The following is a 26,190-nucleotide window of genomic DNA, read 5'->3' as shown; positions in this document are numbered from 1 at the left end:
GTAGATTTTTGTGAACGCCAAATTAAAGTTTAAGAAATGTTTAAAATTTAATAATTACAGAGATAACGGGTGTTCAAAAAATTTTTCAATCTGGGATAACATGATAAATAAAACAAGTCATTCATTTACAGATACCTATAATTATAAAATGTACAATATTTATATTTTTACAAATTATTATGGCTATAATTAGCGCTTATAAACCTCTGTATAAATAACAAAAAATGTCCGACTACCTGTCCTGATTAAAATGATTACATACTACATCTTCACTTGATAATGTTAATTTTAAAGCACTTTTAATTTTGTGACAAGCCTCCAAACAAAGATAAAAAAGGTAATAAATATTGTCAAAACATATCAGATTCGTTTAACAGTAACACTGAACACCTTTGAGAAAAAGTCAAAAACTGGTTTACAACATTTGCGTTCGGAATGTTGATAAAAGCTTCATTTTTTGAACTGTCACACTAACATACCAAGAATTCTTTGTCATAAAACACAAAAATCAATAAATAGGATACAAAAATACATGAGTTATAATTATAAAAATGAGTATTAATGACCAAATAGCACATTAGTAATGACTATACAAATAAAAGCTCCAAAAATATGATGTGGTTGCGGGACATTATTTCTATCTTCGGAATTTTCCCAGATATGCTTTGCAGTTTGGACAGGTGTGGTGAACATCCATGCAGCCGTCAATACAACACGGAATCAAGCAACATCCGAAGGCACATCTGGAATAAGATAAAACTCTATTATAAAGGGAAAATACGTATACAACTTGAACCAAAACAAAGAAATACATGAGTCAGAATAACGTTCCATGAAAAATGTTATTTTCAGGATTCAGCTTTTACACTGCACAGAATACACATGTGTGTAGAATTCGTAAACTGAAATTGACCTATTTCATGAGTAATAAAATTAAGTACCTACACGTTGTATAAAATTATGATCTAAAAATCTAAATATTTAGATAAGTCCGGATATTTCTAACAAACAAACAACACTTTTGCATACTAAATTGATGGCTGTTTTGAATTGTCTCACTTCCTTAATTAATGAATTAATCAATTAATTAGATAGCTGTTTTTGATATTTAAATGCTCGACACAAAATGAATGAAACATGCATGTTATTTATAAACCCATTTCAAAAATTTTAAAAACAAATTAAATGGTTTTTAATTTACTATAAACTGAGGATTTTAGAATTTTTCTAAATGTTTTAGTATCTTTTGGGCGATATTCAACTTTCTTATTTTAAATTGACACCCATATAATTTGAAAGATATTAATTTTTTTGATTCAAAATTGAAAAAATTTAGGCAATAAAAGTTAATAAAATCTAGGTGCGTGCTGTCAAATAACACAATATCGTTATTGTAATGTCAAAAATCAGCAAATAAAAGAAAGGATTGCCGATCTTTTTGGAAATTATTGATAACAAAATACAATAAAAATTACAAATCAGAAAAAACATCTACCTAATTTAATTAAAATACTATTGAAACGTCATCCCGTTTTTTTTATTGCACATTTGACACCATGCACATAATTTTATTAACTTTTATTTCCTATTTTTTTTCAATTTTAATAATTTTTTTAAAAATATTTTTTTGTGAAAGCAGAACATATTACACATTTCTGAATCAAGAAAATTAATATCTTCCAAATTATGCAAAAAAAATATGGGTGCTAATTTAAAATAAGAAAATTGAATATCGCCCAAAAGATACTAAGATATTTAGAAAAATTCTATTCTAAAATCATCAGTTTATAGTAAATTAAAAACCATTTAACCCTGTATATCTATTTTACTTGTAAAAGATTTTTATTGCTATGGTGAAGCGTTAATTATTGTACTTCTAATTCAGAGCAACAATTTCGAGTTTTAGTAAATGACACCGGTTTTCCAGACTAGATCAGTTTGGTTTAATCTGTACCCAATTTGTACAATTGAACACTCATCAGAATTGCACTCTTCTGGATTTTGGCAGAATTAAAGAAAATTTTTCATTCTTTTATTAAAGTTTAAATACCAAGTAATCCATAAGTCAATTTGCAATTGTTTGAAGCATTGTCATTTAGTGAGTTTGTTAAACAGCTACGATGCAGTTTAACTCCAAATTACTGTCGAGACGTTTAGCTATAATAAACTTGTCTATAAATAAAATATTTAACTTACAAAGTCTACTTAGACTTCGTGCTCCTGCATATGACACCTAGTTTGATGAGCAGATAAAAGTGCCAAGTTCATTTAATAATTATGTTTATGGTAATTTGCGGATTTCCGTGGTAGCGCCATCACTTATTTTAAGCTCAACTTGATTTTACCACTGTAACTGGAAATATCTAACTGTAACGTTGATCTATTTAATTATAAAATCGTTCTAATTAATTATTTTTATATAACACGATATATGCTAATAAAGTGGCCGTTACTCCCTCATTTCAGACTGATAATAATCATATTTCTCCCTAGCAGAAAGCAATAAAGTAAAGTGATGCCACATATCCAGAACAACAACAGGAATAGCTTTTTAAAATGCTAATACATTTGTCAACGTTGTCATTTCTGTCAATTATTTCAATGCTTTAATTTCAATGAACATAGGTTTTTGATAAAATCTTGTATTATATTCGAATATAATTCCAATGATTTTTTTTTCGGGTGCCATTATGCTCTTTTGCTAAAGGTCATTTAAGACCCAATACTTTTCTTATTTATTTTGTGAACGGATTATAACAGTTTAGAATAACGTGGAGCTTCTATTTTTATCTGCACTGCCAAATCAATTTTTACCTCTTCGTTATCTTGGTTTTAATTAAAATCCGTTCACAACTAACAAAAATATTGGACTCAAAAATCTTAAATGGGCCACCTTGTTTACTATGTACCTATAAATAAATAATCCATTGCTTGTAAATGAAGCAAAAATAAAGTGCATTCAGATTTCGTGGAAATTGAAATTATACCTTGATATTACAGCCTTGGGAAAATTCCATTTTTTTACCTATAAACCTGAAAATCTTACAATCGATTATCAAGTTTTTTACAAGATAATTTATAAGTATAAACTACATTTATTTTAATTACTAGCGACAGACAATTTTGTAGAAAAAAGTGCTAAGAGTCGACATGCAAAATTTAATGTTTATCCCTGGAAAAATCAACCCATTTTATGCGATTTTTTGACTGACCTGACTACAGATTATATTACATATTAGATTGTTACAACAATTAGTCATTATGCATACAAGTCAAATTTTATCACAGTCAATTTAAAATAACTTACTGGTACGTGGGAAATTGATTTTTACGTTTGCACACAAGCTAGTAGTTTGTTAATTTTTGCTAAAATTTTTATTTTTTTGTTTGACACTATTGGCATGGTTATTAATCAAAATTAAAATTCTCCTTTCACAAACAAAAAGATTTTAATATGTTCATATTGATATTTTCAATGTATGCTGCGATTAAAAAATGAAAAATTCTCAAATAAATATTGCTTTCTTATTTTACAAGATATTCCAATTGAAACAATTAAAATTCAATGAGCGCATGGGTTTATTCCATACATAGCCGTTAACAGCGAAAAGAAGACCGAAATTTTATGTTGCTTGAAAGAATAAATTTCAATGAGTTAAAAAGTTGAAATTTCTTGGTGAAAAATGGTTGCCAATTACTTTAATGAGTTTAAATTTTCGGATAGAGGAATTATTATTTTTCCAATTTATATTAAAAATTAAACTAAATTTTAATTACTCGTGGACTCTATTACCTAAACAGTCTACTCTTGATTGAAATTCAACTTACCTCATACGTTGAGTAATCTACTAGTAATTATTTAATAAAATTTACGAATACACATGTAGTACAAACATGCAAGTTATAAAAAAATTCAAAACACTAGTATTTTTTTCTATTGATCTTTTATTATTTTCCAAGACTCTAGTTTTTGGAAACTCACATATCTTTGAAAATTTTCATATCGTTAGCAATTCTTTAGGTTTTACAAATTCTTCAAATTCTTGGCTCTTCTTATATACAGAGTGTATCATAAGTAGCGCACTATTTATATACCGTAGAAATTGTTGAAAAAATTTTAACATTCGTTTTAGATTAAAAGCGATACGGAAATGTGGGAAACCAATAATAAAAAGATTAATGTCTCCATGAATTTTTACGTAATTTGAAAAACTTTAAAAGCTAGTAAGTCTGTTAATTTTTTAAAATTAGAATTTTTTAATGGAATCTTGTTCTTAGCAATAATATGCACATTTTAAAAATAATTTAATGGTCCGATATCTATGCAATTGACTACTTAAATGACATTTTCAAACACTTATAACTCAATAAATATTTTAAATATTTTTTTAAACAGTTTTCTGGATTTTATAGGGTGGTTTCCTTTACTGCATGGTACAAGGTGTTTATAAATGTTTCTAGCATCAAAGGTGACTATGAAATGTCAAAGAAATTTGCCGCTCATCACAAATGTGGGTTCCGATTTGTTAACTGACATTTGCAGTTAACCTCAAACATGAAGCAAAGTAAGTTTTGAGAAATAAACTGTTCTAGTTGTGGTTTAAAACATAAAAATCAAAAACTTGAACACAAAACCGTAACTAAAACGTCATTGAACTAAGTAATATCATAAATAATTTTCCTGATAGTTATATTCACTATAAAAACAAAGCGGCACAATAGTGTACGACAGGAATTCCAAAGCCACGCTTGATGCTAGAAACATTTATAAACACCTTGTATGTACTCCTCATTTATTTTGAATACCGCATTTTGAGGTTATAATTTGTGAAAATTGAGGAACTCTACGGCAAATTTGAGAGGATTTGTGTATTGAATTGAATCACAAACGGGTCCAATGCATAAATGCAAATGCAAATCCAATGCATAAATCTTCTCAAATTTGCCGTTGAGCTCCGCAATTTTTTCAAATTATGACCTTGAAATGCAGTTTGCAAAATTAATGAGAAGTACCCAGTTAGTACGCCTTTTTTATACGCTTTGTATGTACTTAAAATTCTCTGAACCTAGTGACGCTAGAAATCCCTTTCCTTACAATATTCTTCATTTTTTCTGTCCTTTTTATGCCTCATTGTTTATCATAAAACATGTCTATAAATGAGTCATTTTATAAAAAAATGTGAGGGACATTCGTCCCAATTTTTGCACAAATGGTAAATGTTAATTGTTACCAAATAACATTGACCCTATTAAAATTTGTTTCCTACTGACCTAAACTTAAGGTAAAATGAATTTTGGCAAAATAAACACTTGTTTTTGTTTATATGTGTGCGGAAATAGAAACTTTCATTCTTGTGTGGCCCCCAATACCACCATTTTGCCTGAAGCGTCTATGATCATGGTTCTGTCTGGTGCTCGGCCTCGATTCCGTTAAATAATAATCTCCTATCGAAACTGTGAGAAATTATACAATTTTATCCTTAACTTTTATGCAAAGTTGAAGGGAAATCCAATGCATTTGAACTGACATTCGTTTCAATGGTTTATTCCACCGAAAACGATTAATATTCTGCTGCATATTTTTCCAGATTTATTACTAACAATCATCAACGATCAAAGAAATAGGGCAATTATTACCTTATTACTGGGCGAACAACATTGATTATGATTAGTGTCATGATATTGCTATTAGTGAGACAATTATCACAGGTAGTCAATTTATCATTAGCACTAGCGAATAACATTTTATAAAACGAAAACATTTAACAACGTGATAAAAACGAAGGAATTATTTTTTAATCTAAAACCTTAATGACAAAGGTCGTTGTCATTAAGGACGAGTTTTTATTTTATCACTTGATATTATTGTAAATTGTACCCTCCAATGTCGGGTGTTGAGAAATTCACAAGTTCATAGTTTTACTGATTTTACCGCTACGCGAAACATACTTTTTTCTTGTTTATAATATTTCTTCATGTTATTTTGACCTATAAATTACGTCAAGGCGTTAATTACAGGTACAGTTCGTGCCATTGCTTGTTATAAAACAGAAATATTCCAACCTAATTATCGATAGTTTAGAACGCAACATTAATTTTTCAAAAAGGTATTTATCTAATACTTTTGTTTGTTTGGATGGAAATGCCCGAAATCAACTTTGGCTTTGACCTTGTTCACTTGACATTAGATACAGTCAGCACAGTACAGGAAACCGGAATATTTATTTGTAAGTGTACATCATAATTAAATAAACAATTTTATACAAATAAATCGACTGCACAAATTTTGCTGTATCTGGTTTTACAACTCTCACTCTTAACTAACATATTATACAACTGCCCTCTTTGAAACTGAAAATCGTGCCAATGTAGAGTGGAATTTTCCTCACATATTTATTTGGTTTCGTACTTTTTTTGTTCGTGTTTTCGTTTTTCTACACTATGTAACATTCGAGTCAGCACTGTTTCCTTCATTATTTTGCAAAAAAAAACAAAGATACCTATTGTTTGATGGTAGAAATTAATTCTGTTTCCGTGGTTTAACTAAATTGCTTCTAATTCTTTCGTTACTGGTAAAGATTCGTTTATTACAAAGTAAATAGAGTTGCTAAATAAAATCTTGTTTTACAAGGTGAGCAAAACCAAATTACCATCCATTTTTGTTTTTTAAACTTTACGGTCTAAGAATTTTTACATTTTTTCCAGATTTTCAGATAATAATTTTGTAATCTTAATTTTTAATGCTTACAATCCGACATTTCTTGTTACATTTACTTGATTATGCTCTAAATTATTGTGAGGTCCTCAAATTTTTTCGATTTCATTTCATAAGTGAATCTTTTTGAAGTTCATTACAATCTGAAATTCTTAAAATCTGAGTTTCTGTTTTTCATCCGCAAATAAATATTCTAATATTTTCGCATTCTAAGCTCATTAGGCGTTATATGGAATATTTAGATTATTAGATTTTTAAAAGTTCCAACGGGGTACTAAAAAATTTCCTTATTAACAATTAATTTTACTTCAGTAATATCTGCCTACCTCTTCAGCAGTGTTTATTATACAGGGTAATTTTGAAATAGAGGCGGAAAAAAATCACGGCTTTACAAAAATAGGAAGAAGACGTTATGGTAATTTTTAATAATTTTAAGGTAAAATTTTTTTAAATTTATTATATATTATTATACAGGGTCCGGCAACACTTGTGTCCACCCCCAAAATCGTCTTTAATTTTAAAGAGAAAATTTTGAAAATTTGCATACGCTTACAGTTGACAAAGCTTTAGAAGCTGACGCAAAAATTTGTTTTTTTATCATTAATTGTTTTGGCGTCGCGACGCATTAAAAATGTTATTTTTAGGTAATTGTAAGGTTTTGTGATATCAACCCCTAATTAATTTTTTTTAATATAAATGTGTAAAAAATATCTCAGTTGTTATTTTAGATTCAATGCAAATTGTCTTCAAAATTTGAGAAAAAATGCTGTTTTATCAAGTTAGGTTCCAATTTCATTACGTCAAAATTGGAAACTAAACTAAAAAAAAAACTAAACCTGACCTGACCTGACCTGACTCCGCACATACCAGTGGCGACTCGCCATATGAAGCAAATTAGGCTGCCCCTCACCACTTTTGTATCTGGCAAATTTAAAACCATACTAAATTTATTATTATACTTTTGTATATAAATTTTATGACATCTATCCTGGCTCGCTTTAGATTGTAACAAAAGTCTTACTTGGTAAAATTGTCGCTTTGTCGATGTTAATTAACGATTTCTAGTGTCCATAAAGTGCAACATGCCCGTGTTAATCAAAATTAACCCTTATAAGAGCGAATGAAGTGACTTGTGAAATTTTGGTGTAAACGTAGTTTGCCGCTGCGCTGTCATAATTTTGAAAACTAACTTGATAAAACAGCGTTTTTTCGAAAATTTTAAACACAATTTGCATTAGACTTAAAATAAAAACTCAGATATTTGTATCACAGATATGTTGAAAAAAAATTGAATTCGCGAATACAGTGATTTTTAAAAAAAGGCAGGCGTTGTAGAATTATTATTCATGAACCGATTTCAAAAATTAAAAAAAAAACGAATTAAATGGCTTTTAATTTACTATAAACTGATGATTTTAGAATTTTTCTAAATGTCTTAGCATCTTTTGGGCCATATTCGACTTTCTTATTTTAAATTCGCAACCATATTTTTTTTGCATAATTTAGAAGATATTAACTTTCTCAATTCAGAAATGTGTAATATGTTCTACTTTTACAAAAAAATACTATTAAAAAATATATCAAAATTGAAAAAATAGGCAATAAAAGTTAATAAAATCTAAGTGCATGGTGTCAATTGTGCAATAAAAAAAACGGGATGACGTTTCAACAGTATTTTAATTAAATTAGGTAGTTGTTTTTTCTGATTTGTAATTATTATTGTCTTTTGTTATCAATAATTTCAAAAAAGATGGCCAATCCTTTCTGTTATTTGCTGCTTTTTGACATTACAATAACGATATTGTGTTATTTGACACCTAGATTTTATTAATTTTATAAGAGTTGTATTAAACTTTTTGGACTTTTTTAATTTAAATAATTGGGTTTTTCAAAATTCATGAGAACTGTCACATCTGACATTTGTAAATTTCATCATCTGTCAATTCCGTCAATTTTGTAGTTGGTGCACAAAAAGTACACAAGATGGCGCTGTATAAAAAACGTTTTAATATTACTTTCAAAATAGAAATATTGTCTTAATTAAGATAATAATTTAGGTAGATTCCACTTTGGGGTGATCAATCTTCATTATGCTAAAATGATTTTAATTTATTTATAAACGCATCTGAAGAGCAGACAATTTGGGAAATTTTTACCGCACGGCGTGTGTAAACGTCCAGGGCGCTTGTAAATCTAGTGTTTCCGAAGATGTCAATTGAATGTTAATTTGACGTTTACAATTCATGAGGCCAAAATGGATTTTTTTTCCACCTCTATTTCAAAATCACCCTGTATAAGTAGAGAACCATGCACGGTTATAGCGTCTAAACGAAAATAGTTCTGGACAACAGACATTTCCAATACGAAAAGCTAAAAAGTCTGAATTTTAATGCATTTTTTAATTTTTAATTTTTATCAGTTGCTCGCTGAGCCCGGCCTTTTGCTTTTACTTTTCTCTTTACGTGGACTTCAGGGCGAACCTTATTAATAAATTAATTATATTGTTTATGAAGGAATGCCGTTCGTCTGAATACTTAATGGGGAATAAAAATATTTGTAAAAGTGTTTATAATAATTAATAGCTACATAATTTTTACATAATTCATACGTAGATAAAAAATAGTCTCAGATATCTAAAAAATATGCGAATTCCATAAAAATATAATTTAAAGAGTTAAGTTAAAAAAACTGTTTATTAATAGACTTGATCCAAGGTAAAACAAAAATGCCACTTTTATTTATTTTAAAATTATTAAGTAGTTTTACTGGAGCTACACTGAACATTAAAATAATATCTTCACAAATATTTTGCTTAAAGAAAACCTTGAAGAAGACCACAGCCGAATCAAATATGTACCTATTTAGTCTGTTAGCTATATTATGGTGCTTCTATTGCTATTATACTTTATGGAGAAACTGACTAACAAAAAATAAAATATCATAATTATCCCACGACAAACCGTTTTATCAGAAATTGTAATATCCGCCATTAATAGGTGGATTTTTTTATGACATAATTTGTTCATCACGCGACACATGGGTAACTAAAAGCTTGTTCGTTCATTGTCAAAAACAACAAGGTCCATAAAATAACACTTTGCATAAAATCAAACTTTAAATTATGTTGTTATTGGCGATAAATATTCAATTAAGCCAGAGTTCATGGTCATATAAAGCGCAATGTGTGAAGATCAAATTGTGCTCTTCCTTAAACAGATCTACGCAGATCCGAATTTGGAAATGGTTGTTTTCTAAAGGAAGTCCTAAAGCAGTTACAGAATGGTAATTTTTTTAACACGAAAACCATAATTCTGCGTAGAAAACTGTTTTAAATAAGTACAACTAAACGGCAAGGTTGCGTGTTACAATAAATATTATGTCATTTGCTCGTTGGCCAAGTGGCAATTTATCGACGGTAAAACCCTGATTGTAATAAGTAATAAGGTATACAGTAAAATATTAATAAATCACCTGAAAACGACCTTCTTCTTCAAACAAAGTCTTATTTGTTTCGTTAGAAAAGATAATGCAAGTCCGTGTATAAATGCTATTCTTATACATAAAACCAGCACATTAAGGTCATAATTTGGTAAAATTTTGGAGCTTTGAACGGTTAAAAATGTAAGTATCAAGTTCAACATAAAACGTAAAAATTCACTTTTTTGAAATAAAACCCCATATCAGAAAACTTTGTAGGGGAACACAGGGTAATGGGAGCCATCGGGTAATGGGAGCGATAGTAATACAAGGAAAAGTAGGCACATTTGCGCGATCGTAAGCACTCGGTCGCTTCCGTCAACCATCGTTAAACTTCGACCGATGAACACGAGTCGTTAGCGCCATCCGTTAAGTCACGAAGAAGGGTTGTGTGTTTTTCGCTCCATGCTTATAAAAAACTGCCGATTGCCAGCGCCAAGCTAAGCATGAAGTTATATTCTATATTTATTTTTTATTTGTGTTACAAATAGTTCATCGCATTAATAACTAAGATCTCATTTAAAGTATGTTTAGTTGAATTTTCGGGCCAGAGTAAATATTATGGCCCAATTTCCCAAAAAACGTTAAGTGGGCTCTCATTACCCGCATGTATCGGGTAATGGGAGCGAATGACTTTTTTTTGTAAAATCGTTATTGGACCTCAACCTATGACTGTAATTTGTTATACAAGGTGTTTATAAATGTTTCTAGCATCAAGCGTGGCTTTGGAATTTCTGTCGTACACTATTTTGCCGCTTTGTTTACATAGTGAATATAACTATCTTGAAAATTATTTATAATGTTACTTACTTCAATGACGTTTTGGTTATGGTTTTGTGCCCAAGTTTTCAATTTTCAGGTTTTAAACCGCAACTGGCATAGTTTATTTCACAAAACTTACTTTGCTTCATGTTTGAGGTTAACTGCAAAAGTCAGTTGACAAATCGAAACTCACATTTGTAATGAGCGGCAAATTTCTTTGACATTTCATAGCCACCCTTGATGCTAGAAACATTTATAAACACCTTGTATTTGTGATTGAAATATACTTAAATAATGAATGTAAGAGTTCCTAATTAAAAATTATAAGGATGTTAACAAATGTTGTTTTTATCAACATTTTCCCTTAGAAGGCTCCCATTACCCTGGTTTCCCATATACCGTAGAAAATTTTTATTTGACTTCATGTAACATTATCGTCAGTTAAGAGTGTTACCTGCTAACTCCACTTTTGGTCATTTTTGCAATTTTCGTCTATTTTAATTTTAAATGATGTTGCGCATCGCTATGAAAATATTTTACTCAATATTTGACTCTAAAGAGAGTTTGCGGTTGAGCCCGAATTGCTGCTATCTCCAGTAACAACAAATTTGTGTCCACGCTGATATTTTTGTGACTTTAAAAATTGTTCTTTGTAGTTTGCAAAATAGTTAATAGTTGTTATTGAAAATTAGCTTAAAGAAAAGTCCACTTTTTATAAAATAAAGATTTAACAGAGCATAAGGAGACATTGTTTTACGTGTTTATAAAATTAATTTTGGATGGCTACAACAGCTTGTTCTTATAATATTTATTTAAATAAGAGCCACAAAAATGTTTTATTACTGTCAAGGACCTTAACGTCTTAATATTGATTTTTTAATGACGTGACATGAATAATTTTTTCTGTTACAGTAATAATAATTATTACAACAAGACGACATTCATTTTAAATTTTGTAATTAATACCACTTCTTCTATTAATTTTTTCCAATACAACTGATAAAACGTTGCTCATTAAATATTTGAAGTTAATTTTATTTATCGCTTTCGTATTCAGACAACCTGCTAACTCCTAAATTTAAAAAAAAAATCATAGAAAGTTCGCCTGCTATCTCCAAGTATATAATGCTATAAATTATTAATTTGTGAGTTATTTTTGAATTATTACTATGTATAATTCGTAGCCGAATAGTATTAACCCGTTGGTAATTTGAGTTCTTTTATAAATATCTTTTTAATAAAATTATTAAGTTTTTTTTGCCTCCTGTAAAATTTGCGTTAGCAGGTTAACACTCTTAACCGACGATATCCTATATCTAAATTAAATACTTTTGGAATTGTTTCAAAATTGCTGTTTGGTCTTGTGCATGTCAGATAAACTGAGAAATGTTAATTTGGTAGTGGAAGATTACCGTCAATATTTCTGTTTGTCGGAATGAAAAGTATTTTGTGTGCATAAATAGCTACCTATTTAGGATTTAATTACTATAATTTTCCATCGAAAACATAATAAATACATATTATTTCTCATTTTGCTTACAAAACCCAAAATTTGAAATTATTGAAGAACAGTTAATGTAAATAGGAGATTTTGACAACCCAAAAGTAGAATAATATACAAGATGTTGTAATAAAAAATTAGTTCATACAGAGTAAGTCAAGCTTGTGTAGTTCTCCTGTAACGTTTTTACAAGTAACTATTTTATATTTTTGCAAAAGTGAATCTAAATGTCTGAATAATGTATATTTTGAAAATAATTTTAGTTGTCGTAGGTCATTTTTGCAGGGCCGCGTTCAATTTTTTCTTTAAATGTAACTTACCATTTTTGGCGGTGAATTTTGATGAGATTTTTAGTACAATATTTAAAAATATTAAGTTTAAAATCATTAGTCGGCGACGTTGCCAAGTCATAAAAATTTTTTGAAAATTTTTGGAGCACATACCTAAAAATTTACAGCACTTTTACCTTTTGAGATATGAAAATACAACTTTGACATGTTTGATACCGAAATTACACTCTTTTTCTTCATTTAAACAAAAAATTAATTTTACATACAGGGTGATTTTAAAATAGAAGCGGAAAAATCACGGCTTTATGGAAATATGTACGTAGAAGACGTTTTCAGTAATTTTTATTAATGTTAAGGTAAAGGTAAAAATTCCAAAATCCGGACCTTACTCGGCGCCACTGATATGCACAAAATAATCTTTTTAGGCGACTTAAACTAAACATGGAATTTTTAGGCCTCAAAAGCGGCCTAAAAGTGAGTCTTTTCTGGCCGCAAACATTTTTGGCCGATCTATGGTGGCGCCATCTAACCATAGTTTTGCATATTATACAGGGTGATTTTTTTAAAACGGCAGGCGTTGTAGAATTTTTATTTATGAACCGATTTCAAAAATTTAAAAAACAAATTAAATGGTTTTTAATTTACTATAAACTGGTGATTTTAAAATTTTTCTAAATGTCTTAGTATCTTTTGGGCGATACTCAACTTTCTTATTTTAAATTGACACCCATATTTTTTTTTCATAATTTAGAAGAAATTAATTTTCTTGATTCAGAAATGTGTAATATGTTCTACTTTTACAAAAAATATTTAAAAAAAAAATCAAAAATGAAAAAATTTAGGCAATGAAAGTTAATAAAATCTAGGTGCATGGTGTCAATTGTGCAATGAAAAAAACGGGATGGCGTTTCAACAGTATTTTAATTAAATTCGGTAGTTGTTTTTTCTGATTTGTAATTATTATTGTCTTTTGTTATTAATAATTTCAAAAAAAAATGGGGATCCTTTCTGTTATTTGCTGCTTTTTGACATTACAATAACGGCATTCTTTTATTTGACACCATGCAATAGATTTTATTAACTTTTATTGCTTATTTTTTTTCAATTTTGATAATTTTTTTTTAAATATTTTTGGTAGAAGTAGAACATATTGCACATTTCTGAATCAAGAAAATTAATATCTTCCAAATTATGAAAAAAAAAATATGGGTTCCAATTTAAAATAAGAAAGTTGAGTATCGCCCAAAAGATACTAAGACATTCAGAAAATTTTTAAAATCATCAGTTTATAGTAAATTAAAAACCATTTAATTTGCTTTTTAAATTTTTGAAATCGATTCATAAATAAAAATTCTACAACGCCTGCCGTTTTAAAAAAATCACCCTGTATCAAGATACCGACATTACCCCCAATTTTATAATTATTTGGGTGAAATCAAATCGACAAACTGCTGTAAAGTGCAACAAAGTCGTGTTGAATTATTGAAAATGAACATGTCAAGCAGTGCTGCTGCAACAACATCTAAAAGCAGATCAAACCTAATTCATACAAATTGTGAAGTTACACATGCCGAAACTGCAAATGTAAATAAAGAAAATATAAACTTTTTTAAAAAATTCATAAATATTTACAATTATTCAGTTGTTATAAATGATTAAATCAATAAATCATAAATAAAAATTAATTAACTTGCAAATTTAATGATGTCGCCTAAAAAATCTTGTGTGTAACACGGCCAAAAAGTGCCATTTGGCAAAAAAACCACACTTTTTGGCCTTGGTACACAAATAACTATTATAACAACGCAGAGCATTTTGTTCGTTATAATGTACCTGTGCATTGTAACCTTAGTAACCTTAGTAATCATTGGCGTAGCGTGAAAATTGGAATCAATTTCTTTTATTTTTTTCTTAAAACTGAGACAGCAATTAATTAAATGAAAAAAAATAGACGATTTTAATTTTCAGGATTTACAAATGGCCAAAACTTGTTTTTTTAGTCTCTTAATTTTTTTTCTTAACTTCTCCATAGTTAAAATACATAAACAATTTTGTATATTGTGCCAAAATTAATCTAAATTTGTAGACACTCTGTATGACATTTCGAAAAAGTGAAATTGTCGTTACCTTTGGCAAATGTCAAATTACATATTTCGCTTGTCTGTTTAGATATTCTACTTTATAAACAAGATCATCACGTGGCCAAATTTTTGGGACAAAACTAAAATGAGTCATTTTGAAACGGACATTTAAAATTTAAAATTTATGATTTCTTTAATTTGATCGGGAAACAGATTAATTTGTCATTTTTTTAATTAATAACAAAGATCACAAAGTCAAATGTTGCAAAGAAATTTAGAGAAAGAAGTCCAAAGGATCTATTCTACTTGTCTACATGACTACTGAATAAAAACTATTTTACCTCCCACAGCCTGATAGTCATAAATTTCTCCTTTATGGGGTCTTTATGTTTGACTACCTATTTATGTAATCATTTAAAAGTATCAAATTACATTTTTTGACAAAATGATATTAACAGATCTTAATAGCTCACCTCTACTTGGACTACATGGACATGGTCATGCAATATTCACATTATGCTGACGCTAAAATTAAGCTCTAAGCTGAAGATTTTTTCTGTTTATTACATTCATAGCGTTGAACAACCATTTGAAATTTTAATAAACATAATTTAGTAAAAGCCATAATTTTTGTATTTACTTTTTGAGTTTTTTTTTACCTTTTTGTGATGATTCAAGATGTATCCTAAATTGTCCATTAGTGGACATTTATGGCCTTCAAAAAAGTTTGAGTTTAATTTATCCCATCCTTACGAAGTGTCCCCTCTCTGAAATTTCCCCTCGTTGAAACCATGTCTGTTTTATTTTCCCACCATTTATGACTTGTTTACGTCTCCAATAATAACTTGGCGGTGGCACCCCACCTTGTAATATTCTATTTTTTGAAGCCCGCACAGTTATGAGAAAACTGTGTTTATGTTGATTTATTTATCGTACGAGAATTTTCAATCAGCTTGAATTTCCAGCATCGCATTAGTATAAAAAACTTACCCCATTAAACAAATAAGCGTTGCTGCAATGTATGCTATATTTCCTGGCCTCGTATACGTCGTCGTGTCAATTTCTGCATGGCAATGAGGACATATCATATGAGTTGGGTCAGGACCAACGGGTACCACAGTTGTTAGGATAGGAGGTCCTTTCATAACTGCAAAAAAAATTAAATAGAATCAATTGTAAGTTTCCAAATATGCCGCTATCGAATTGCAAATTGTATTAAATTGAACTGGAATGTAAATACCCGTTTCCAATTTTTCCTAACATAAACAAAACCGGAGCAAATTTTAAGCCGCGCCATGCTCATAAAATAAACATGTAACTAATTTATACAATGTTTATAACTGCCGGGATTAGCTGCCAAAGAGATGAAGGCGAAAACAAAAGGATTCCAGAAAATATGACTGAAATGTAGGAACAATAAATAGACAATCTTCTTATTAGTTTAACAGGTTTCCTTGAAAGTGAACTTGTTGATTATGCAATGAATCTCAAACATTGAAACAGTAGATAATAAACATAAACCTTGAAATGCGCTTACAAAATCGATAATCTATACCTGTAAGCGGCGCAGAAATGATGAATGTAACTCTAACGGAAAAGCTATCAAAAGATCACGATTTGATGGCCTTCCTAAATATTCATTCTTCCGCTATTCCATTACGGAAATGGTGAATGTCAAGACTGCGCAGATATTTCGGTAGGCTATATCTAAAGGTTACTTTCAGAATTACCTCTGTAATTAGATTAGAAAATAGATTAAGCGTTTTGAATCCTCCTGCAAGCGAATTAGTGTTCATTTCGTGAACTAGAGCAAATAAATTGTAATTAAAATTGCATGTCATCGTAATTGAGTCATTTTTCCAGCGAATGATTCTGTCGACTAATGTTGGGTGTACTTGACTTAATTTACAACGTCCGTTTATTAAAGAATTGACTAACAACAAAAAAAATGCAAGTAGAACACTCCAAAAAATGTACAGGACGAAATCTAATAAGTAATAACAGTCTGTCTATTCATTTGGACACTTTATCACTGTTGACTTGTAAATTAACACTCATTACACGGATTTAATCGTAAGTAAAAATGATCAACGATAAATACATTAATTCAAACCATGAATGCTTAAATGTTTCTTTAAAAACCAATTTGCATAGTAATAGTTTAAAGAATGTGCACTGGCTTTCAATAAAACCGCGTATTAAGTATATGTAAAGGTACTTAGCAGCATTTTGATGACTTTTTGGCAATGAACTGTGGGATTTCTACATCAAACTTATGTCGAACTGACAAATACTGTCACTATAAATTTTTTTGATTAATTTTGTTTAATTTTTGAAACTGTCAATGTCAAGATTAATTTTTGAATCTATCATTAGTCTGTCTGATATATCCGGTGAGAGATTGGGAGATTTCGACAGCTGACATATAGGTTGGCAGCAAATTATGCTACAAAATACACTGAAAACACAAAATTCCTACGCGAAATGGGTTGGCAGGATTGTCAGTAACTGGTAATTTTGTTATTTTAAATTTCGCGCGTATGGAACGCTTTTTATTGCGTAGACTTAGTGACTTTTCTGTCATTCAAACTCTCACTATACGAACTATATAGTTCGCGCGCGAAATTTAAAATGACAGGGCTGCGTTCATAAAAATGACTCTGTGTAAAATGTGACACAAAAGCGTTCATAAAATCTACATTTTATAATATCAACCAGCTTCTCCCGCACCAATGATTTTGGTCAAATTCCTAAATCGGAAAAGAAGGACAAATGGTCAAATTTGAGATCGATCGTACTAATTAAGAAAAATAATGAAAAATGAAAATAAACTTTTTGAGACTTTGATCGGCCATAACTCAGTGATTTGTTATCGAATCTGAATTTAAATCCCAGATTTGGAATCTACGGAAAATTCTGCATACACTGGTGTATAATAACTCAAGTACTCGAAAAAATAAGCGAGATGTCGATATCAGAAGTTTGGCATAGTTTTAGTCATAAATTTGCAAAAATTTGCAAATTTCGACTTTTGAAAAATCTATGAACGATTTCTAATACAAAAACTCGCGAGAAAAACGGTAGCGCAAACCGCATCTTAATATCTGTAATAGTTTCTGAGATACTGAGCACGAATTGTTTTGAACCTTCAAAAATTTGGCTCTCTGGCGACAACCCAAAATTTCAAACGGCCATAACTCAGTTATTTGTTGACGAAAATTTAAAAATTCTTATGTTTTTGGATTCAGCGTGACATTCTGCGTAAAATTAGCCCAGATTTGTTGAGATTGCTTAATAAATAAAGGCATTGGCCAAAAACAATTTTGAAGACGTCATTTTCGGGTGATTTTGAATCAAAGTTTTTAAAGTGAAAACGACGTTTAATAGCTTTGAATTATCAGTCGGAAGAGGAGCTCAAAATCTATCTACTGGCCCAATTTGAAATCTATCGGACAAATAGTTTACGAATTATGGCCAAAAATCAAAAAAACTAAAAATTTTCATCGTTTGAGTCGGATTTTTTTTCCCAAAAAATCGACTATCGAATTTTTAGCTTTTGATAAGGTTTTCTAACGTAAAATGAGCTGAGAAAAAGAATGGCGCAAACCGCATCTCAATATCTCAAATAGTTTCCGAGATATTTAACTTTAAAAATTACGAAAAATGAGGAAAAATGAAAATCAACTTTCCGAAATTTTGATCGGCCATAACTCAGTTATCTGTTGTCGGATCTAAATTTAAATCCCAGATTTGGAATTTGCGTATTATTCTGCGTACAATGATGTATAATAACTTAAGTTTACTCTTAAAAATAAGCGAGATATCGATATCGGAAATTTGGCATAGTTTTAGTCATGAATTTTCGCGAAAATTGCGTTTTGTATGTAGGTGATGTACCTATTTGTCGAACATTTAAATAACCACGGAAACCGTGTATAAACGCAACAACACTCTGGCGAATCTCAGTGATAATCACATCAATCTGACGTCACACGCTCCAACAGACGTCTCACTTTATGAACACACCTCAGTTACTGACAACCTTGTCAACCCATTTCGCGTAGGAATGTTTTTAGTGTATTTTGCAGCATAATTTGCTACCAACCTATATGTCAACTGTCGAAATCTCCCAATCTCTCACCGGATATACTATACTAGAGCTCATTACTGTCGGTCCACTTATTAAAAAGTAAAGTTGGCAGTAGCCTCTAGAAATTTTTATCAAAAACAGTTGACAGAAAAAGCGTTTGACCTTGGAGCAATTGTCACATGCGTAGAAACTTGTTTAATCCTTATTAAATCTCTCTTTTGGAACTTACCTTTGATTAATTCTTAACTAATGTGAGATGTTGATACACTGAACTTTGACAACGTGTTAACCTCAAAAATCGTACTTCAATTTTCCCCTAATTTTCTCCCTAACTAAAGAATTGAAAGCCGGATTTACACCCAAGAATTTTAGAAAATTTACACAGGAGAGTGGACTGATAGCAATGAGCTGGACTTTATACAGGCATATGCAAATTTTCAAATTTTTGTCTTTAAAATTAAAGACGAAACACCCAAAATCATTAGTATTGCAAGATCATGTATACAAACAAAACTTATTTTCTTTTTAAACATTTTTTTTGAGAATATGTAAATGCCATTTACTTTGAATCGCTCACTTTAAGGTCATATTTCGCCAAAATTTTGGAGCTTTGCGATAAATTTAAGAGGATTTATGTGTTGAATTGTACCACAAACAGATCCTTGTGTGTTAAAATAACCTTTCATGCACATTTCAATGCACAAATACTCTCAAATTTGTGTAAAAGTCTCAAAATTTTCACGAATTAGGACCTTCAAGTGAGCTATTCAAAGTAAATGGCATAAAATTACAAAAATAACTTCGTACTCGAGGTCTAGAAACTCTAGTATATTTTAACTCAAAAAAAGACAATTTAGTAAAAAATAATTTATCCGGTAGTACCAAATGTGCATAGTGTGATGCAAAAACCATATTTTTGCAGCAAATTTATTATTAATTTAATTAATACATAGAGTTTGTAACCCTGAATGACAATCAATGACGTCTAAACTCATTTGACATTATTTGTACGCCTTGTAGGTATGTACTACCATTTATGTCATTCAAATTCAATGCAATATCAAATCAAGTCTCAATTTGAAATCGTTTTTTTTTTCAATGCTACCAATTTACAAATCAAAATCATGACATCCTACGTTTTTAGTAGAGAATAAAACGAAGTAATCAGTATATTCAAAGTTAAAAAAGTATATACAGGGTGTCCCAGAACTCGCGCCCCAGAGAGCAAGGGAGGGTGCCGACAGCAATACAGATGATAAATTTCAAAACAAAAATTGACTAAGATTAATAGTATTAAAGAACTGATAAAAAGTTAACAACCAATCCCAAAAGCTTATTCGATAAGTGGAGTAAATGGCCATGCCAATTTCCTAGGCAACGAGAGTCTAATGCTTAACTGACCAATGGATAATAGTATATGTCCATAGTTACCAATTTTCAAATTCTGCTCAGCTTCGGGATTGGCTACAGTTTTTTTGTCTTATCTCGGTTATTTTTTGAGTTAAAAAAGTATGGTATCAAAATGGTTCAGAATTGTTGCCTCCATAAGCCCTTTTTCTCTGGGGCGCGAGTTCTGGGACACCCTGTATATTAAAAGACAATAGTTATTTATTTCACTAGGCTAGAAAATGGTCATTTCTCTTTTCCAAAACATTTTCTAGCCGTGTCAAACACGAAATTTTGTGCGCCGACAATTATTAATAGTTATTTATTTTGACTTTTGGTTTGAATTTGAAACGTCATTCCCTCATTTAGGGGAATTTGATCAGCTGGGAAATAGGCTGGTAGCATCCCATTCAAATCAAACGATTGCAGATTAATGTAAATTCAAATGTGTTTCAGCAAATTTTTGTGGTATCTTTGCTTAATTAATTTACCTTTATTATTTTCGAAGGTCATTGGCCTCCAAATCTGCACACAAATTGACACAATTGACATTTATGCAGCGATGCCAACTTGTAAAATAAAACCAACTATTCGAAATGTCACGTTTGACTGCCTAGACATTCAAAAAGTAATTTTCTTGCCTCAAATGAGTAGCACAAATCTCATGAAAAGTGACGGAGGCGCACAAAAAATATTAAAGTCCTGAATCATGGGTTTTTCCTTCTTTGAGGTGTTTGTCAATATAACATTTAGAAAACACAACAAAAAAGCCGTTCGATTTGTAAGAATGTGCTTATAAAATAATAAACTTAGAGAAACTAATGCAACAATACAATGTAACACCTATTTTTAAAAGTCCTTGATTGGGTGCCAATTAACACATTTACTTTCTCTTTAACTAAAAAACCGCTGCACTATTCCGAGCGGTCAATGCAAAGAGAAAACTAAAATGCATTAAAGGTGCTATAAAAATTGTTTTATCTTTAAAATAATGTTGAGTAGTTTTATAACCTCAGCTTTCAAGGTATTATTTTGACAATTAAGGTCAAATATTAATTAATATGTAATGCTAATGACCACTATTCGTCACGAAATGTGTCAAAATCAATAGATCAAGGCACCACCCGCACATAAAAAAATTTCATGACTATCAATAATAAACAATAAGTTAAGTACAAGTAGCATCGTAACAACAAAAAACGACTTACGCGGATCTCATCATGTGATAAATGGATTTCTTTGTATATTGTTTGCGCTATTGTTTCATATAGGAGTGTTAATTATGCAGTTTGTAGAATTTCAGATAAAAAAAAGGCTGTGAAACAAATTGTTTAATTAACTTGGAGATATGATATTCAATCATCATTTATCTGTGTATAAAATATCATTTTGATACATATTTCCGTCACATATCTAGTTATAATTATAATATATGCGATATGAAATATAACATTTAGGAAAAAAGTATTGTAACTTCACACTTAATGAAATATGATAATATTATCTGGGTTGTGTTATCTACTTGGTAATTGATCAAAACTGCTTTAATTGAAAAAAATAAGTCAAGAAGATACCGTTACATAATTTTACGTTGACCCATGACTAATAGAAAAACCTTGGACCAGTTTTGTCTCATCTCATAACAAAACAATTCCTAGGCAGTTGTGGTGGTACTCTAAACTTGACCATTCTAACGGAATAATGATGTAGCTGGTCAAAATCAAATAAGCTGTTATTTGAAAGAATAATTTGCATATATGCGTTAATTTGATTTAGTAAGAAAAAATGTAACCAAAACTACTGATAAAACGGCTACATTGAAATCCTTGTCATCTTTTTTCACGTTAACTATATATGTATAATCATTGGATTATTGCCAAAATCTGATAACGAAATTTACAAGGTTTATATCCCACAATGAAAAAGATTGAATCTAGAAGAGTTTTTTAGGAAAAATCAAAACTGAAAACAGAAAAAAATTATCACGTTTGGTTTTTTACTTATACAGGCGGGTGTCTCTCTTAATTGACTACAAGCTCATATCTCCGTTTATTTTTGGAGAAAAATTTTGAATTTTGGCACAATCATAGAAGGCCATATGGTGCAACTTTTAAGACTACTACGCTTACTGTAAGTTTCAAACTCAGCCTACTGCGATTTTTTGAATAAAGAGATTTTTCAGTATTTTGCTTCGCGTCAGAGATAAAGTTGCTTATAATCCCAAATTTGAAGTTTTTACAGATTTTAGCCAAAAATTCAAATTTTACCAATCAATTTACCCAGAAATGAATGCTTTCCTACGCATAAACAAAAAAATTCTGTGAAAAATCCAAACGTGATAAAATTATGCCCAATGGATTTTTCTGATCACAGAAAATTATAATTTATTAATCTCGGGATATAAGAAAAAAATTAAATTTGTAAACTAGTGTAATCTATGAATGTAATCTGGAAACTGCTATGCAAATTAGACTTACATTTTAATAATTTGAATTTGTTTTTAAAATTGTGTCTGCTATGAATGCACATTTTAATGACATTATTAATTTTCTATCATTTTTTTCAGCCAAGAATCAATTAAACTTTAATTAAAATAATTTGGAAGAAAATGTTGTTTTGTCAAGTTATTTTCCAAATTCAAAATGTCAAAATTGGAAACTACGTTTACACCTCGGTTTACACCAAACTGTCAACATATTGAGTCACAAATGTCATTAATCCTTTAGTTCGATTTAGACTGTAGCAAAAGTTAAACTTGGTAAAAATGTTAATTAACGATTTTTAATGTCCAAAAAGTGAAACACACCTAATCAAAATTAACCTGCATACGAATGAATAAATCACTTGTGAAATATGGTGTAAACGTAGTTTGCAGCCTGCCGTCATGTTTTTAAAAACTAACTTGATAAAACAGCGTGTTTTTCTCAAATTTTAGATGCAATTTGCAAACAGAAATATTTTTATCACAGAAAAGAATTTGAATTAGCGAGTGTTTCCGCAAATATCGCTAAACATTACACTTCTTAAGCGTCGCGACGCCAAACTAACGTTAATAAAAAACATTTTTTTTCTTCAGATTCTGACTCGATCAACAATATTAGCTTTTGAAACTTTCAAAGCTGTCACCGTGAAATTTCAAGCAATTACATATTAAAATTGCTTCAATCTGAAATGAGAAAAATTTGACACCTAGCCCGTCTTATCAGTATCACTCATGTCACTTTGATAAAAATTAAAAGTTTGGTTATAAGTGAATAAAGACTGTTTTAGAGTGTACGAAATTTGAATCACACAGGTCGTTTGAAATTCCGTGTCGCAAACTGTACTGCATTTTTCTGACACTCGCATTGTCAAAAAACTCACCCTTTTGTATGAGGATTTTCAAGTCATCACATTTACATCTTTAAAGTTTAATTCTCATAAATCTTATAATAATGGATAAGGAATGTAACGTTTAAGACGTGAAATAAGCAAAAGAAAATTGAAAAATTTTTCAACATTTTTTGAAATTTACATATTTTGAAAGTTTGTACTATTTCGGCCAAAAATCATTGATTTGTAAGCGAAACTTTCAGAAAAGTTTGCCTTATTTTTCATTCGTTCTTAAATATTGTCAACCTTGTCAACATGCATTGTCAAGAGCTTTTCTCTTAATTACTAAAGACAACCTTTCAGAGACAAAAAGACTCTCTTACATTTATAAAAAATTAACAAAAAATGTCAAACTGTTATTTTTTTTACATTGACGCTAATGAATGATTTTTTTTGAACTGACAGAAATAACAACCAAAAACTGTTGTCCGGAATAGTACTCAGTGTTTTTGTTTTAATTTGTTGATATGTGGTTAATGCAAATGTCAGAAAAAAATAAAATTCATCCATGAGCGTAATTTTGTGCTTTTTAAACGCCAATATAAAAATGATGTTTAATTTCTAATTCAAAAATTGTGTTATCTAAAAAATTTCTATTCGCAGTTAACTTTGAGAAAAAATTAGTGGTTTTAACGTATAAAAAACGTATTTCACAGATTTGACACCTTTTGAGCAATCAGCCGACATACGTTCAAATAAACCGGAATTCGAATGGAAATTTTACGGATTCTTTAACAATAGATACCTAAATTACAAAAAGATTGACACCTACGATATGAACAGTCCTTGTGGAATTTCTGCACTTGAAATACTCATTAAACTCATTATGTAATATTAGGTGTCTACCAGTTCTATTACGTAATACTAATAATACTACGTTTGCTATAAATGCAGGGTGTTGTATTCAAAAGAAATACGTCAATCCAAACAATACAAAAAATTGTTTACCTTCATTATTAAATCCTTGTTAACATCATTGATCTTAATTAAACAAAATTTCGTATATTTTCGGTTCATATAATGACTGCAATGCAATATTGTAAGATTGTTACTATGTATTATGGCGGAATCAAAATTTCAAACATTAAATTGATTGATGTTTAAAAATTGTAAAGTGTCCTTTATCTTTATAACCTTAAAATTTATAAACGTCACAGCAAGTGTCAGAAATTTTGGCATGACAATTAATAACGTCAGTCAGTATGACAATAAAGCCTGCTTTACACTGCTATGTCAAAAAGTGATGTTTGAAATTTTGATTCCGTGATGTAACATACATATACTATATTTCAGAATTATTGACATCTCAGTGTCAAAATTCAAATTTATGTTGGCAGAATCTTCTAAAATAAGCGTATTTAGTGTTTTTAGATTTATATTTATCCCTATGTGTATGTAATGTGTGTCACATCAACTTAGAATCTGATTCATCAGATTCTGAAGAGGAACTGGAATCTGAAGCAGAAGAAATCTGTGTTATGATGGTAGATTCAGAATCTGATTAAAATATCAATCCATTAGCTTAAAAAAGTAATTTACTTCATAACCTCAAAATGTTACATTGACAGTTTTAGAACCAAAATGCTAAAAGTCGTTCACATTGTTAGAGGCGTTTTACACAGACATGGCCTACCGAGATGTCAATAATTCTGAAATATAGTATATAACTGTGTGAATTAATATTAGGACAATCAGATCTCTTCAATTGAAATTCCACAATCTAGAGAGCCAAACCGATGACGCAAACCACTAGTTTTGGAAACACATCAATCAGATTTTGAAAAAAAAAAAGTGGAAATAATAGAGTTGGAATAATCGGATTACCTTTTCGAACGTTAATAAATATTTATCATAGTAATAAAACACATGTAAATGTGTTTAATTTGTATGCTATAAGCACCCACGAAAAAAATCTTTGACTGCTGAATCTATATTTAAATCGTAATAAATAATCATTTGTTTAAATACAATTAACGATGCTAGTCACATTAATGACTGGAGAATTTTTCAAAAAATCTCGAAATGTAGGACACACCGTTGCGATTAGTCAAATGAAATTTATATAATAAAAGCACTCAGCTTTCACCACAGATCGAAAAGTAGGTTTCTTAACTTACATGTGTGGTGTGGCACATAGGGGCTGGTTGGGGGCACACCACCCACTGCCTGTGCATAACTCGGAGGTGCAGACGGAGGCGGACTATACGGTGGCGGTGCAGAATGTTTGTTCATTGCTATTTAACTGTACCGAAGAATTGACCGAATTTCAGAAGTGTTATAGCGGATGTCTGCTAATTTTAGCACCTCCTGACCTAATGGTAACTTATTGGGTTAAGGGCCGCACAAAACACCCACTACTATCCAATATACACTCGACGAATCGACTTCCAATAATTATAAAAATACCGAAGTCTGCGCTAACGCACTGCTCGCTGACCGACAACGAAGATGTTTCGAGCGCGACTGCGACTTGCATTCGCGGAAACCAAGACTGTGATGTAAGCCGGCACTTTCTA

General features: G+C 30.2%; 1 protein-coding gene across 1 annotated transcript; it reads right to left on the bottom strand.

The window, feature by feature from the left end:
• Nucleotides 1–120: 120 nt before the first annotated feature.
• On the bottom strand, nucleotides 121–26,190 carry LOC148178190 (LITAF domain-containing protein). Its single transcript, XM_088029143.1, has 3 exons — nucleotides 25,792–26,190; nucleotides 15,817–15,973; nucleotides 121–743 (listed from the first exon to the last, which is right to left on the bottom strand). The coding sequence occupies exons 1-3, from the start codon at nucleotides 25,904–25,906 to the stop codon at nucleotides 638–640; spliced, it is 378 nt and encodes a 125-aa protein (XP_087885269.1). The 5' UTR covers nucleotides 25,907–26,190; the 3' UTR covers nucleotides 121–637.

Source organism: Gnatocerus cornutus, chromosome 2 (genome assembly GCF_029298725.1).
Source record: "Gnatocerus cornutus isolate USDA-ARS CGAHR chromosome 2, icGnaCorn1.1, whole genome shotgun sequence".
Classification (NCBI taxonomy): domain Eukaryota; kingdom Metazoa; phylum Arthropoda; class Insecta; order Coleoptera; family Tenebrionidae; genus Gnatocerus; species Gnatocerus cornutus.
The sequence above is the reverse complement of the archived record's forward strand: the minus strand, read 5'-3'. Positions and strand labels throughout refer to the sequence as shown.